Raw genomic sequence first — 15,505 nt, 5'->3', positions numbered from 1 at the left:
TTCCTTTCCTTGCATTTCTTTTTTCTTCTTTCTATCTTTCCGTCTATGCCTTTCTGTTTTTTCTTGTTTTATGGTAAGATGCAGCCAAAAGTTTACTTTTTCCCTGAGGTTTGGCTTCTTTTCCAGTCATGTTAACATTACCAAAGAGAAAACTTTTCTCTGGACTTTTTCCACACTCACAAGCAAGATAATTCCTCACTTTACATCTCTGCAATAGCTTCCTTCATGGCTTTAAAAAAAAAATCTTCACTTTCTCTAGTGTTTGGACTGCAGAATGAATTGATAACCCATATGATTAATGATCCATTCAACTTTTCCAGAAGTATCAGCATCTACAGAGAAGTTTTTAGGTGAATTTTTCCCCAAAGTCTTGCCTGTAAAAAGCAAACCACACAAGACAGACATTTGGGGTGTGGGCACTTAAGATCATCTATGTAATTTGTGTCTAGATTTCAGTAAGTCATAATTCGTAGCCTACATGGCATCAGCTGTACTTTCATATAGTTTCAGCCAGGAGCATAGCAATGTTCTCTCTCTTCTGGCTTGATTCTTCACAACTCTTTAGAACCTACTACCTGTGGACATTTGTAATTTCTGTACCTATCAATTATGAACGAAATCTTCACATTCAGATGACCAAAAAGCAAGGAAAATAATTAACACCATTTGTTATTTTGAAAGTGAGACTCAGCTGACTTCATCCATACTTTAACAATAATCTTGAAGGTGAATTCTCCCTCATCCCATCTCATTTCATCCCATTCCATGTCATCCCATCCTGCACCATGTCATCCCATGCCATGCCGTGCCATACCGTGCCATCCCATCCTATCCTATTCCTCATGGCTCTTGTGTCCTATTAATTACTTAGTCTGTGATGTGTTCAGTTTTAAAAATAGTATAAATACTAAGTAACTTACCTGGGAAAACTGAGCAAAACTGGGATCAGCAAAAAGAGGCACATGTCCTAGTAGCTCATGGCAAATATCACTGCAGGAAAATATGACATGTAGGTAAATTTAATTTAGGAAATACACTCCTATGAGCAAATAATGCTCAGGAATCTTGGAGTAAATTTTTCCTGCATTGAGATGGTTTGCACTTCTGTGGCTTTTCAGTGGTTTTATCATACATCAGTCAAAGGAAGGATATGTTATTTGTTTTTTTTCATGGAAGGAAATAATGCTTCCAACTGTCCAATTCTTCAGCTCAGGAAAACCAAGGAAGAAATCACCTCACCAAAGGGAACATGCACTATTCTGTCTCAGGGGCAGGAAATACCTTTAGATGAAGCTCATGCTACAGGCAGCCCAGAAGCTCAGCCCCAGTCACTGTTCAGGCCTAGAGCCCCCAACTGAAAGACGGGAGCTCTCCGTTCCTCAAGTGTAACTGTTTTCATCATGATTTGAACAAGTGGCTGGCATGTTTGGGGAAGAACTTACCTACACACTACTAGATTCCTCAAAGACAGAGAAGCGGTTTGATGAGACAAGAAGTGAAAAGGAGTGAAATACTCCCAGGAGGCCAAGGTCTGTGCAAGATGTTTACAGAAAAGGCATTCAAGGAGATGCATGCCCAGGAAAACTGGGCTCCACCAGACCAACTAGACAAGAATTGAATTGGGAATGTCAGAGGCCAATTTTACTTACTTTCTATGCCAAAATACTTACGGCTCTGGTGTGTACATAGGTTTGGATGCATGGCGAATATATTGCGTAGAGTGAAATACTCGGAATGCCAGTCCAGCCAAGAAATCCCGAGAGGAGAGCAAGCCCGCAACAGGACGCAGGCGAAATCCAGTGCAGGCTGAAGGGACAAAAACATGGCATTTCAAAAGCAGCTAGGATGCTTGATCTATCCTTACCTGGACACCTTGCAGTAAAAGAACATTTTTAATTGTTTTCTTTGCTCTAACTATGTTAAACAGAATTTAACTGCAAAAGAGCAGGGAATTTTCTGCCCATGTGTACAACCATCATAACATCTGAGCATGCGTAACACTGTACTTCTGAAACATTTAGAGAGTGATATGAGACAGTCTAAATGATGTGACCAAGTGCTCACAGAAAGTCTCTGTGAAAGCATCACCCGCACAAACATTTGTGTTTGGCAGGTTTGTTTCATTTTGTTTCTTCCTTCTTTTTTTCTTCTTCTTTTTTTTTTTTTAAATGAGGTTTTTTCATTTGTCTGTTTCTGTTTTATCGATTCAAACATACTCTGCAAGAACTTTGAAACATCTTCAAGCTGGGGAATGTTATCCTCCCGGTAGCCACAGTACTTCTCCAGAAGTGGGAAGACATGGTTGTGTTCATAACAAGCATGAGTTGGATAGAGATTCTTCAGCTCTCTGAAGACAGTGCCCCAAGTTTTCTTTTCTTCTTCTGTGTAGGTAACTCGAGGAATAGGTTGACCACTGGAAAAAAAAGAAAAAAAGAAAAAAAAGATGCGCTCAATAGGAGTGACAGAGAAATTGTCCAGTTCCACCACCATCCCACCCAGGAACTTTCCATGGGCTGACCAGGACTACAGTTGCAGGAAGGAAGACACCTTGGCTCTGACATGCAGGTGCCAAGCAAGCTTCACTTGTTCCTAGGCAATGCCTGGGAAGAACTCACTGAACTCAGATGAGAACTCAGATCTTGTTTAGCTAAGAGACAAGAAGGCTCTGGGAAGACCTCATTGTGGCCTTCCAGTACTTGAAGGAAGCATATAAACAGGAGAGGGAATTGATGTTTATGAAGGTGGATAGTGATAGGACAAGAGGAAATGGTTTTAAACTAAAAAAGAGGAAACTTAGGTTAGATATTAGGAGGAAGTTTTTTGCTCAGAGGGTGGTGATGCACTGGAACAGGTTGCCCATGGAGGCTGTGGATGCCGCATCCCTGGAGGCATTCAAGGCCAGGCTGGATGTGGCCCTGGGAAGCCTGGTCTGGTGGTTGACAACCCTGCATATAGCAGGGGGATTGAAACTAGGTGATCTTTGAGGTCCTTTTCAATGCAGGCCATTCTATGATTCTGTGAGAAAAAGGCCTTTAGTACATTTCTTGCACTACGGTGATGCCAATAAATTAGTGCTTATTTGTCTTACTGAAATATTCTTTTAAAAATATGAACCGGTTGATGATTTCAGTTTCTTTCCATTACCAGGCATGGAATAGCTGTTGAATTTCTTGCTCTAGTCCACACAACATTAATTGTCTTTGTTGAAAGAGGGATATGATCAGCTCCAGAAAATTCTGCTTTGTGGGGGTCAAAGAAACTCTGGGGTGGGCTTTGTGCTACAACAGGTGCAGACTTCAAGTAGTTTGACTTTTTTATTGTAACACGTAATTTTGAGTCAAATCCCACCCTCAGGCCTCCATATACTTAGCTCATGTTGAAGCTAGCAGGTATTAAGACAATCACAAGCAATGTGTTTTGGCCTCCTGTGAATAGTCAATTCTTGGCAATAATGATAGGGCCATAGGTGAATCCAACAGCTTTGAAAAATCAAAGGGTTTAAGTAACTTAATAGGGTTAACATCACTGCTGGAGTAACGCTGGAGCTTTCCAAGCCCCAGAGACACATTGTTAACTCTTGATGACACGCCACCATCCCACTCTCTCATTTTTCTCTTGAGCCTCAGGGCAGCTGAGCTGGAGCACTCATTTTCTGCACCTCTGTATCAGCCCTCCTTGATCTGTGGAGCCTTAAACATCAGGTTGGATTATGAATCTTGCTGGGGGATTTTTGTTTCTATGGAACTTCTAAGTAATTCTCAGACACCTTCCTGGGCAACAGGGGGAAGATATGGCTTAAAAATCTTTCAAATTTCAATTTAAAATTTGCAGGGATCCACAGGGACAGAAGCAAAGGAAGACAGAAGGAAGAAGGCAGGCTGAGAAAAGCAGAAACAAGTCAGGGAGATGAGGAATTCAATGAAAATTAATGGTAAAAGTACCAAGAAAGAAGGCAAAAGAACATGGGTAGAGAGCAGCAAATGCAACAAAAAACAGCAGGACAAAAGAAAACAAAATAATCACAGAAGAGTGTGCACATAAGAAGATTAAAGTGATAAGGGAAATAAAAGTATGAGAAAACTGACCAAAAACTCACCTCACCTTTGTAACTGACATTACAAGCTAAGCATCTTTGCCTTTTCAGATACTTTCCACAGTGCCTCATAGCTTTGGTTGTTCCTCTCCTCCTGCCTGCTTCTCTATGCTCCTGTCCCTCCATGCAGAGGACACCCCCTTGGCCTCTACTGTCCTGTTGCAGACCTTGAAAGACATCTGCCAGGTGAAGCAGCCAGATCAAGTACACTATCTATTTGGGCCTTCATGACTCAGCATCCAAAGCCACAAAAAACCGACATCTTTCTTCAAGACCCAGAACCCCAAATGTGGGTTTTTCACAGTGTCCTATAGCTGAAAGATCTTATTTAAAAGTCCAAGAATTGCACATAAAAGGTGCTTTATGGAAATCTGTTCTAGCCTGCAGAGGCTCCAAAGTGTCTGAGAATTTGGATAACAGACTAACTAGTAATTAGCTACATCTTGGAATATAACGGTTTCATCTCCCTAAGCAGGTTTCGGGTTGAATATAGCAGAGGAGGCAGAGGGTAAAATACGAACTCATTTTCATTTTATTTCTGTGTAGGATATGATGAAAGCCTGCAAGCTAGAGACCAGAATTTGCTATCTGCTAACTGAGAAAGAAAGAAATCTTCTATGGGATACTTACAAATGGAAACTAAATCCATCTAAATTTGGCCACAGAACCTTATTCAATTTTTCTAGCCATAAATTGGACTTCTGACTTTTTCCACCTGGCTTTTTTTCACTATACATCAATTAGGCCAATTATTTCTCTCATTTTATGATTGCATTATAAGCTTTTTGGCTCAGGAATTATCTTTTCATCACAGTTCTATCTGAAGTAGCGCTCTAAATGTACAACATATGTTACCTTATCATTCGCAATCACAATTTTTTACCAGTCTCAGCAAGAATCAGACCAAATAGTACTGATGTAAATGTGTGAGTGGCTCTGGGAACAGAATTCTATCTCCTCCAGATTTGATCACTGGAAGCAATCAAGCAAGCCTGTTCTAACTGAATTTATCATCTCTATTCATTCATTTTTCTTGGGAAATTAGAGCCCAAGCTGCTGATTGCAGCTGGGTCAGACAAGATAAAAGTAGAGTATCAGGCGCTGGATTAGCATCAGAACCATAAGTTATTCATTATTTTAATAGTGTATGCAGCTCCTGCTTTAATGTAAATGATAGGCTCTCCTCCCCCAGCCCTGTTTTAATGAGGAGAATACCAGAAACAGCTTTATTCAATGTTCAGGTCTTTGTAGTAGCAACTAAGTCTGCTGTTCAATTAGACAACAAAGCCAGAGATAAGGGATGCTGTGGGGAAAGAGGATAGGCAATGTTCTCAGCTGAACATGTGCCTGCAACAATTTACTTATGTTTTTCTGCAATTTGAGGATAAATGCATGGACAGGAAGATTTAAACATACAAAAAAGAAAAGCCAGCAGAGGCAAGACTCTCGTGAAAGAAAACATGGCTCACAGCAGGGACCGAACCCCATAGAAGGCAGGAGACATGGGTTTGCTTTCTGCCTGCACATTGAGCACTCACTGTCTGTAGTTGTAAGCAATGTCTGCAAACTCCTTCCTCCGGGCCCGGTACACAGGATCTTTGAATCCCTAAAGAGAAACAGCAATGATGGGTAAATGCAGGTGGTGAAGAGCTTTTCTTCTGCTGAGAGCATGCCTGGTCTGAGGAGCAGTGAGCTTCTAGGGAGCCCCAAAAATACAGGATTTAATCACTATAGAGAATGTCTATTAGACTTTGTGGTTAGCAGTTTGACCTTTGCAGCTAATCATCTGTCTGATCAGAGTTAAATACAATTTCTAAATCTTCTACTGGGATAACCATTCTCCTATCCTAGTGTGACACTTATAGGATGTAAATTCCTCAGGGCTAGGAGTGTTTTCATCACCTAAAGTGATGTCCTTCCCAGATAGAAGAAATATCTACGAGGCAAATAGCAGTAAATTCATGGGCACTGCCAGAGTTCATGAATGCCTCCCTCAGGGATGCGTGGCGTGAAAGGAGTGAGGTGCCATGAAACACAACCAGGTACAGGATACAGCCGAGGTGGAGCATCGATTGAAGAGCACCAGTCAAATAAAGGCCAACAGTGGCATAAAAAACACTGCCTCAGATTAACATGGTACAGATGTATTTGTGGTAAAATCTCATACTCAAGTACTAAAATATCAAAGGCTTTTTTAATTTCTCTCTTTCTATATTCTGTATGTTGCTATGTCTATTTACCTAGAAATTGTCTTCTTTCTTAACACAACCTGAATAAAGTACTCTCTAAATAATTCTAGGAAGCAAAGCTGTTCATTCCTTTCAACATCTATGTTTTTGTTTCTTTCTTTGAATACAGTCTTGGTCTATTCCCACATGATACATGAGGGGGCCATTGGCTCAATGTATCTCCTTTCATTCTGCCTTTCATATGACTGCACCAAGTATCATGAATCATTGTATATGATACATAACACCTCTCGAATTAAGCAATAGGTAGTGAATGACTAATCACCTCATCTCAATTAAACTAATAGCAGCAATTTTTGTTGCGCTGCATGTAATTTATTTATAATCATCCTATCTCAATTAAACTAATAGCAGCAATTTCTTTTGCACTGCATAGAACTCAGTGTGTATTGACAAATGAAAATAAGTTGTTTGCTTGGAGAAGAAGTAAAAGCAGCAAGTATTCTTCTATTTGGAAAAGCTGAAAAAATGTTCAGCTAAGCCAGTGAGTAAAACTATCTAACTCTACCACCTTAACCATGACCTTTTGAAAAAGGAACCTTTTCTTTTTTTGTGTCTCATGAAACAAGAATCGTGACAGATTTAACAACTACATCACAATGCTCTGAGCTCAATTGTGTGTTTGTCGTATAAGATGTAAAAACACTCTTCCTAACTCCAGGCTATTATACACTGCTTTTGAAGATTTTGTTGTTAGTGATTCATAAACTGAGTCTCAAGTCAGCGTATCAGAGCCATATGGGAAAACCAGAGGTGTGCCTGTCGTGGCCTTCAGCTTGATGAAGTCTGTGACTCTTCAGGTCTGCTGGTATATGCTTAAATTAAAGCAACTTCAGGGTTGCTTTACTTCATAGCAGGGAATGAACAGATTCTAGCTCTAGAAATATGGCACCTCTCTTGTTTTAAACCTTGAAACTTAGTCTACTGTATTTGTCTTAAAGCAGAGCAAATGCAAATGAGAGAAACGTCTATCCAAATAACTAGAAACATGTGGACACAAAAAAAAAAACAAAAAACAACTAAGTTCTTTTTCTCACAGGATGGTCAGCATCCAGCTCCGCTCCATAACTTAGGATCTGATTGGCAAATCTGTCCAGCTCCTGAATACTTCTTGGGAACCATGGCACTGCGAAGTAGAACAGAAACAGAGGCTGTTAGGCTTCTTTGTTGGTTGGTTTTGGGCCTCCTTCTTGTCTATCCATCTCTTAAACATAAATATAAAGAAACACATGTAAGGATCTAATGTCTTCAGGCTTCCTTTTCCTGCAGTAGAAGGCAACAGAAAACCCTGCAGATCGTGTTGAATTTGTGGTTGTTCTGCACTGTGGGAAAAATACAGAGCATCAGGAAAGTCCAGCCCTTGGCACAGAGCTAGCTTGTGATGTTTATGATTTTCTGTTTATTATTCTGGTTTCTTGGCTTACCAAAACATAGGAATTTTTCCAGACTGCCCTTGCTTTCACAGTAGCTCAAATCAACTGTTTCAAAGGAATGCCTTCTGAAAATCTCTTTCTAAGACTTACTTGGTGGCCTCACTTAGGCTTGGATGCCAAAATAAAATGATAAATGGCACTCTGATACCTCAAACTAGCATTGTATTACTGCACTCATTATACAATAATGTATTCATTTAATTAAAATTCTGGGCCTGGTTCTTCATTGCCTTGTAACTCACATTCTATACACGCTTCCTGCAGTGCAGCCAGGATATGAAATGGGACCACACTGACTACATGGCATGCAATGCCCCTGTGGCCTTCCATTTACAGAAGGTCATAAGGTGGAAGGCAAGGAAGAACAATGGGACTTTCCAGATGTGGTGTGCTCAGACAGGGGAAAGTGGAAAGCAAATATCTTCAGAGCAATTGAGCTACAAGGAGGGACTCACTGCAAGACTCGTAGAATAGACCAAACCTTTGGAGCCATGGCTATGTTCACCTCAGCAGAAAGAGGCTTGGCATATATGCACACTGGCTGTGCTAAGCTGTGATCCCTCATCCACCTCTTCTAGGAGAGTTTGGCTGCACACCAAGATGCGGGTACCCTTGTCAGTCATTTCTGGGCCTGCCCCCTCCCCACTGCAATGCTGAGTTGGGGAAGTTTGATGAAAGCAGTGCAGAGATTATGGCCCTGTTCCTTTCCCTTGCCTCATTAGCACACTGGGCAGAGCATCCTTATGTAACTCCTCTAGGTACCACTAGAAGCTACTAGTGGTAGCTTCAGCTGCCACTTGCTTAGAGTTCCCTCCAGCTGCTCCATTCTTACATATTAGAAAACTTGACACTAGCCACCTGTCTTTTCCCATACCTTCCTTTTCCTTTTCCACTGAAATAGCACCTTTTTTCCATGGTATTCTTTGTTAGCACTTCCACCTCTGTCATTTTCAAGGAAGTAAAACCTGCTCAGGGGAGCAGTATCAGGGCAGGTTTAACATACTCTGGTACTTCCCCAGCAACTCACCGTATTCAGCAGTGGGCCACTGAGGGCCTTCCTGAGTCAGAGGCTACAGACATGCTTGAATTTAACAGCATCAGAGGAACTTTTTTTCACAAATACAAGTAACTGTTCTTTTAATCCACGTACGAATTTATCTCTAATACATTCTGATGCATTGAGCTCTGTCATTTCATTACGTGTGATAGGCCTATCCCTGTTCCTTCTCATCATTTTTCTGGGCACTGCTTCCAGTTCTACTCTGCTTTTTTTGAGGATCAGTGACAACAGGTCCATGTAATGATGCACCCCATTCTCAGGCCCTGTACTCATGTCCCATATGCTCTCCATTCCACATACAAGTCAAATTGACAGATACTGAGGATAATATCACTTCAAAGTCTACTGTTCCAAGCTCAAGATCTCTCAGCTGCTGCTCTATCAGTAAAATGTTGGCTGTGTATTTTGCAACTTTCTTGTATGAACAGGGTCACTTGTTCAGACAGAGCCTCGAGAACATCGCTCTCTGTGGCTTCACTCAGCTAGGAGCACTGCCACTCAGCCACACCACCCCATCTGATTTCAGGTTTTGTGCCAAATTAACCTGATCACAGGAAAAGCCCCCCATTGGGGGCGGGGGGGGGGGGGTGCTTTTTCTGTCTGTAGGGGCAAAGCCTCTGAGGATTTTGTTGGCAGCTGCTATGTGAGCTCCCGCAGTGCCTTGCTGACAGGGATCATCCTGGCTCCTGATAGACCACCAAAGGGATAAGAGGATTACGCTGCCTCCAGGACTATTCAGCCTTGCTTTTGTGGTGCTGGGTTTCTGAGACACCTGCGCAGAGCGGCGAGAGCAACACAAGTCACTTTTTGGATGGCCACGGCTTGGCTGCATGCAGATCTCTCACACCCTTTGAGCTGGTGTCCCACAACCATCTTGACTCTGTCCATGCAGCTTCTGTCTCCGGCCAGCCTGACTCCAACCAGCATTTCTGCTGAGTCCCATTTCAAGCTGCGCACTCTTCTGTTCGCCCTAATAGACAGGCCTGAACGAGACACTAGATGGCAGCAGCAGTCCCAGAAGATCTGCTCTAAGCCACTGCTGGGTTTACTGCTCGCTGGTTTGTTTCCCCAGAAATGCTTTCACCTCGTTGTTTGGTGCCCCTTAAGTTAAACCAGCTGGAGGAGATGACTGAAAGGAGTTATACTGAATCCTAGAGAGGAGTCACTACTGTCTTTTACCGTATTAGGGGTGAGTCCGCCCAGCTATCCTGCCCCTTTTTTTTTATACAACCAGCAGGGCATGGCATTTATCCCCCAGCTCTGCCACTGCCTTTTGCACGGTGTGGGTGGGAGACTGCCACACTGTTTTATACTTCTGGCTGCCCACTGTTAGGGGAGCTGAACCCCACTATCACAATCCTGACAATTGCTTTGGGATTAGGCAATGGAAAAAGAAAAAGAAAAAGAAAAAGAAAAAGAAAAAGAAAAAGAAAAAGAAAAAGAAAAAGAAAAAGAGAAAGAGAAAGAGAAAGAAAAAGAAAAAGAAAAAGAAAAAGAAAAAGAAAAAGAAAAAGAAGAAAAAAAAGGTTAAAAAAAAAAAAACCTGCCTGGCAGCCCTACAGGAAAGGATTTGTCAATATTTAAGCGAGGAATCACCATTGTCAGCGGCACACCATGAACAGAAAGATTCCAGATTGTGTGGAAAGACCAATGGGGCTGAGGTCTGCAGTGGAAATCTGTAGGGATTTGCTGCCTTGTTTCAGAAAGGTTAAGGTGGGCATGGTTTGAATCATTCCAACTTCAAGAAGTGATAAAGTGTGTATAATAATGACTTGCATTAAACACATTTTATTCACAGCTTTCCCTGAGTACATGGTGCAGAGATTGTGATAAATTGTACGGCAGACTGATGTGCAAAGCTGATGCAATTACAGTCTCTGACATGTAGATAGGTAGCTTACTTTTCCCCTACGCAGGAACAGCATCTTATCTTTTAGGTGCACAGTCACTGTAGGTACCAGACCTATTCTCTGTACTCCCCTCACACCCACCATATACTGACAGTAGCTCAAGGCAAGCTGCTCTGGTTGAAAGCTCAACCAGTAGGCTCTAGAAGAGGAATCCTGTTGATGCTCTGGGTTATTTGCACCAGCATAAACTGATGTTAAGTTCTGAACCCTCTCAAGCACTTGTGGCAACAATAATCAAAGGTGCTGAACACAGCCCTGGTGCAGCCACAGCACCTAATCCATACAGCCCCAGCAACAGGCACCAGGGTGCAGAAGGGCCTCTGCATGGCAGTGGTGTGCTGGGATGCTATCCCCAACCCCTCCAGCAACTATCAAATCAAATTATCCCCTGATGAATCTGCCCCATATTCTGTTTGCAACAGCCTCCTCCAGCCCCGTTGCCAGACTCACTGTCTGTCTGCACAGCCATTAACAAATACCCAGAGCAAGCTGTTGCAACACTGGCTCTCTGTGAAGGTCCAAGGAGCAAACGTGGGCTGATCAGTAATAAATATTGATTTGTCTGTAAGTGAAACAGCGGCATTTATGGGATGGTGCTGGACACCCAAGTGGTGACCAAATTACCATGGGGTCAAATGCTTAGCAGAATGCTAATAAGCCATTTGTATGAGGGGCAGCAAAGCAGGAACAGCAAGGACTTCTGCAGAACTCTTCCATTTGTATCATTGTGAAGAGGGTCAAAGACAGGTCTATGCAATTTATAGCAGTTCAAGGCCCAGGTTTAGCCCTTTTTTAAACAGCCCCAAATGCTTTGGCCAGCCTCAGGGTTCAGCAAACAAGGCTCCTACAGAACATCAGCCTCCAGACTGTCTCAGAAATGCAGTAAATTGTATGCATTTCCCTAATGCAGCAACAGAATAATATTTAATTCTTTTTATTCATAGGGTCTAAGAGGTCTGCAGATACCCATCTTGTTTCCAAAAAGAGCCATTAAGAGAAATGCTGTTCACAACAAATCTTTCCATCTCTACAAAGGCCGTTTGGCCCAGTGACTGCTATCCCATCTCATCTGGAGCTTGAAAACTATTGTTGCATTCATGGCATTTTGCTGGTCATTTTGCTCTCAGATGACATTACACTGTTGATCCAAACCCAGTATTTGTTAGTTTTTGGTGTTAAAGGGGAAACTAAAGCTGTCTTTTGCCTTTATGAGAGTAAGGACCCTAAAAACACTTACAGTGTCCAGATAAAAAAAGATAATAATAATCACAGATCGGAATAAAAACACTGAGTCTTTCATTTATACTTTGTCCAATAGAGCATGTGTTTAATAAAACATGCATGTGTTTAATGCTCAGCTACTGAAAAGAGGACAGTAATTTTTTTCCAACTTTCCATAAAACACTGCCCTAAGAGTGGCACTATGTGCTTCCTATGGGAAACTGAATGAAAGAGGGGCTTTTCTGCTCAAATCATGAGCATGAGCAATGTGAACCCCTACAAAGAAAGGGCTGAGAGCAACTGTAAGCAATGGTGAATCAATCTCATGGACTGTGGATTGGGCCTTAGGAGAAAACATTGCCAGCTTTACCTCTCAACTGAAAAGTGTGTGACAATATCCCCATGAGCCATATGCTTGAGATTTTGCTCCCTGGAGGTGTATCACTCTCATTCTGTGCTCTGGGAATAAAATTTCACAAAAGCACATCTGCAGGTTGTGACCAGATTTGCCAGGAGGATGCATACTTTTGAAAGGCAGTCTGACCTAAAAGGCACCCCAAGGCCTATTAATTGTTAATGCCATCAGAAATAAAGGACTACATTTTACCACTCTTCCTACAGCCCAGTTGCTCCATTTCAGTCTGCCCTTGTAGCTAGCTCAGCAGAGAATTTGCCACCCACAGTTCAACCCCTAAGCACTGCTTCTTTGACCTTTCAGATGTGGCTTTCAGTTTCACTGGATCCTCACTACTCGTGAGAGAAGTTGAAATTTGAAGAAGAAAAGAAAAAGGGAAAAGGCAAGAAGAAATATCAGTCTTCCTCTCTTTCCTTTGCAGTAATTTGCTCCCAGTTTATACTATTTCTCAGTTATTAGAACTAAAGAATAAACACAAGTTATTCTCCCAGAAGGAAGGGGATCGATTTCCTTTCTGCAGCACTCACACACTAGAATAATCTAGCTCAAAAAATGCTTTGATCAACACATTAACATGCAGAGAAATCTAATCCCACAGCAGACCAGCAGACCATGGGCGTTTTGACTTCTGTGAGGTCAGAATTTCAGTCACAAACACTTCCTGTCTGGTATTTAGAGCTGCATCTCTATCTGACTCTGGCCTAGGTTTACATATAATTTTAACACCTTCGTAATAACAATTAGAAAAACAAAAACAATGGTATAAACCTGTTAGGTCCTGCATCTTTCTCCTGGAAATAAAAAAAGTCCTGAAGAGAGAACATCTTTTATTTGACATGACCATAAATCATCTAATCAACCCTTTATCTCTCCATCTCACGAATGGAGAGAACTGACTCCAAAGAATATCTGCCAACTTTGTTTTCACCTTCAAATGTAATGTCATGGGGAGGACACAAAGGAGATGGTAAAGGGATTACCAGGACTGATCTCATGAAGGTATTAATGTCCTTTCATGCTGTTCCTAGAAAGGAAGAGGAAGATCCAGACCTAAAATATTTAAAGTCTGAAATCCTATTAAAACCACATCTGTTATCTGAAGAGGCATTTATGTATGTCTCAGACTGAATGTGGGGCAGCCACCACCACTGTTCAAGGCAGTCTCAATTCCAGTAAAAATTAGGAGTGTGAGAGTTCAGAAAATCTTTCCTTATTTCCTCCAAACGCAGAATTACTTCTGACATTCCCAGGACTTCTTCCAGTAGTGAAAAGTTATTCCTGATCCCACTGAAGTGGGTGGCACAGCCTCCCTAATTTCAATACCAGGAGTGAGGGGGTCCCCAAGCACAAATAATGCAGAAGCAAACAGTGTTTGACACACACATACCTGGGTGAAAGAGAGCAGGGGAAGGAGGGATTGCCACTGTTGGGAACTTCTCCTCTCCTCTCACGTCTGCCCAGAGGTGCAATAGCCACATAGTGGAAGGGGCTTCAGAGCTCATGAGGCTGATGTTGAAAAGTAAATCCCAATGTTTAAAGGAGTGCACTAGCCCCCTGAGTATGCTACCATTTCATGCTAGGTTTTGCATGTAATTGGGCTCTTATCACCATCAACATCACAAGGTTTATACCAGGGTGATTCATAGATCGCAAAGATGTTCAGCAAGGGGGAAAGCAAGGTGGAAGTCTGTGCTTTGCTGTCACTTCTTGTTTTGTTATGTTGCCATTTGCCAGTGATCCTTTCTAAATAAGGATAATCTGAAAGGCTGCTGGACTTTGTAGGAAGCATCTATTGAATAAAGAATTTGTAAAGAGTCAGAAAATGAGCAAAAACTGATGAATCAGCATACTGCAATTAGGCTGTCTTTAAGAGACTGCATGTGACGTCAACAAAACCAGTGAAGACAGAGTACCAGTTCCTACAAGACCTAGTCAAAAACTTGGCCAAAAATAGAGCATGGTAATCTATATTGAAAAAATCTTTATGAAGAAGCTTACAATACAGACAAAGTAGACAGAAAGAGGGAGACACAATCATCAGGTCCAAGGTTAACACTTCTGCTGGAGGAAAAGGAAGTAATTTAAGTGTGTGACATGAATATTCCTTGTCAATATTGCCTTTGCCAGTGAATCCTTACCAGTGTCCTTCTTTTTTGTCCGTGAAAGCTCATGCACTGTTACTCCAATATCATTTCTTAAGGACCTGATGATCTTATCCAACGCTGGGACATTATTGCCTTCCAAGTTAATGAAGAATTCATACTCATCTTTATTGAGACGAGAAGGTCGAGATTCAATGTGAGTCAGATTTATGCCTTTTTCCTACGAGAAAAAAAGATTTTGGTCACATGGTGTCCAAAGGAAGGAATACAACAGAACGACTAGGTGTCAGTGAACTACCTATGCCATGTAGTACTAATGTAGTACTCTGCTCAAAAGCAGAGACTTGACTCTGATGGCCATTGGACTGCAGGCTTTAAAAATGGAGGGAATGAAAAGGGAATGAAAAGGGAAACTGAGAAGGATATAGGATTCACCCTTGTGCAGAGCAGCAGTATAAAAACCATTACCACATAAACCTTAGAAAAAGCGATCCAAGTTGCAAATAGGATTTGTACTGTAAATGGTAACTCTAGTACTGCAAGCATATATTGGAATCTCACCTGTGTAAACAAGATCTTGTTCCCAGGATCAACATGGAAAAGAAAAGATTTTGTCCCTCTTAACAGAAGGTGAATGTTGTATTTATGTACATTTTTAAAGGCGGTCATAAATGGAAGGATTGGGTTGTCCAGTGAGCTAAGCTTCTGCCCAGCCAACAGAGTCATCTGCAAAGCCACCTCCACAGCTTCCAGGTCTGTGAGCAGATTTTGGGCAGAGATCCAATAGGAAATATGGATCTACACCAGAAAGGTAGCCCAGGGTTGAGTAAATAAAAACATGGTTGTTGTAAGATCGTAGAATCACGAAAACAAAGAATTGCAGTCAATGAGAATGCATGGGAACTATGGAAATAATCTAGTCCAAGCATTTGCTCAAGTAGACTTCACAAAAGCTGGTTGCTCAGGACTGTTTTCAGTTAGTTTTTGAGTATCTTCACAGATGATAGAAAATTTACCGCCTC

General features: G+C 41.7%; 1 protein-coding gene across 1 annotated transcript in view; it reads right to left on the bottom strand.

The window, feature by feature from the left end:
• Positions 1-15,505, bottom strand: part of PAH (phenylalanine hydroxylase) — a 38,708-nt gene that overhangs the window by 10,156 nt on the left and 13,047 nt on the right. The window contains exons 3-8 of the mRNA XM_048960662.1: positions 14,520-14,703; positions 7,380-7,468; positions 5,632-5,699; positions 2,217-2,413; positions 1,671-1,806; positions 921-990 (exon numbers count right to left, since the gene is read on the bottom strand). Of these exons, the coding sequence (XP_048816619.1) occupies positions 921-990; positions 1,671-1,806; positions 2,217-2,413; positions 5,632-5,699; positions 7,380-7,468; positions 14,520-14,703 (744 nt within the window). The remainder of the gene's footprint in view (positions 1-920; positions 991-1,670; positions 1,807-2,216; positions 2,414-5,631; positions 5,700-7,379; positions 7,469-14,519; positions 14,704-15,505) is intronic.

The sequence above is a fragment of the Lagopus muta genome, chromosome 1 (assembly GCF_023343835.1).
Source record: "Lagopus muta isolate bLagMut1 chromosome 1, bLagMut1 primary, whole genome shotgun sequence".
Taxonomy (NCBI): domain Eukaryota; kingdom Metazoa; phylum Chordata; class Aves; order Galliformes; family Phasianidae; genus Lagopus; species Lagopus muta.
The sequence above is the reverse complement of the archived record's forward strand: the minus strand, read 5'-3'. Positions and strand labels throughout refer to the sequence as shown.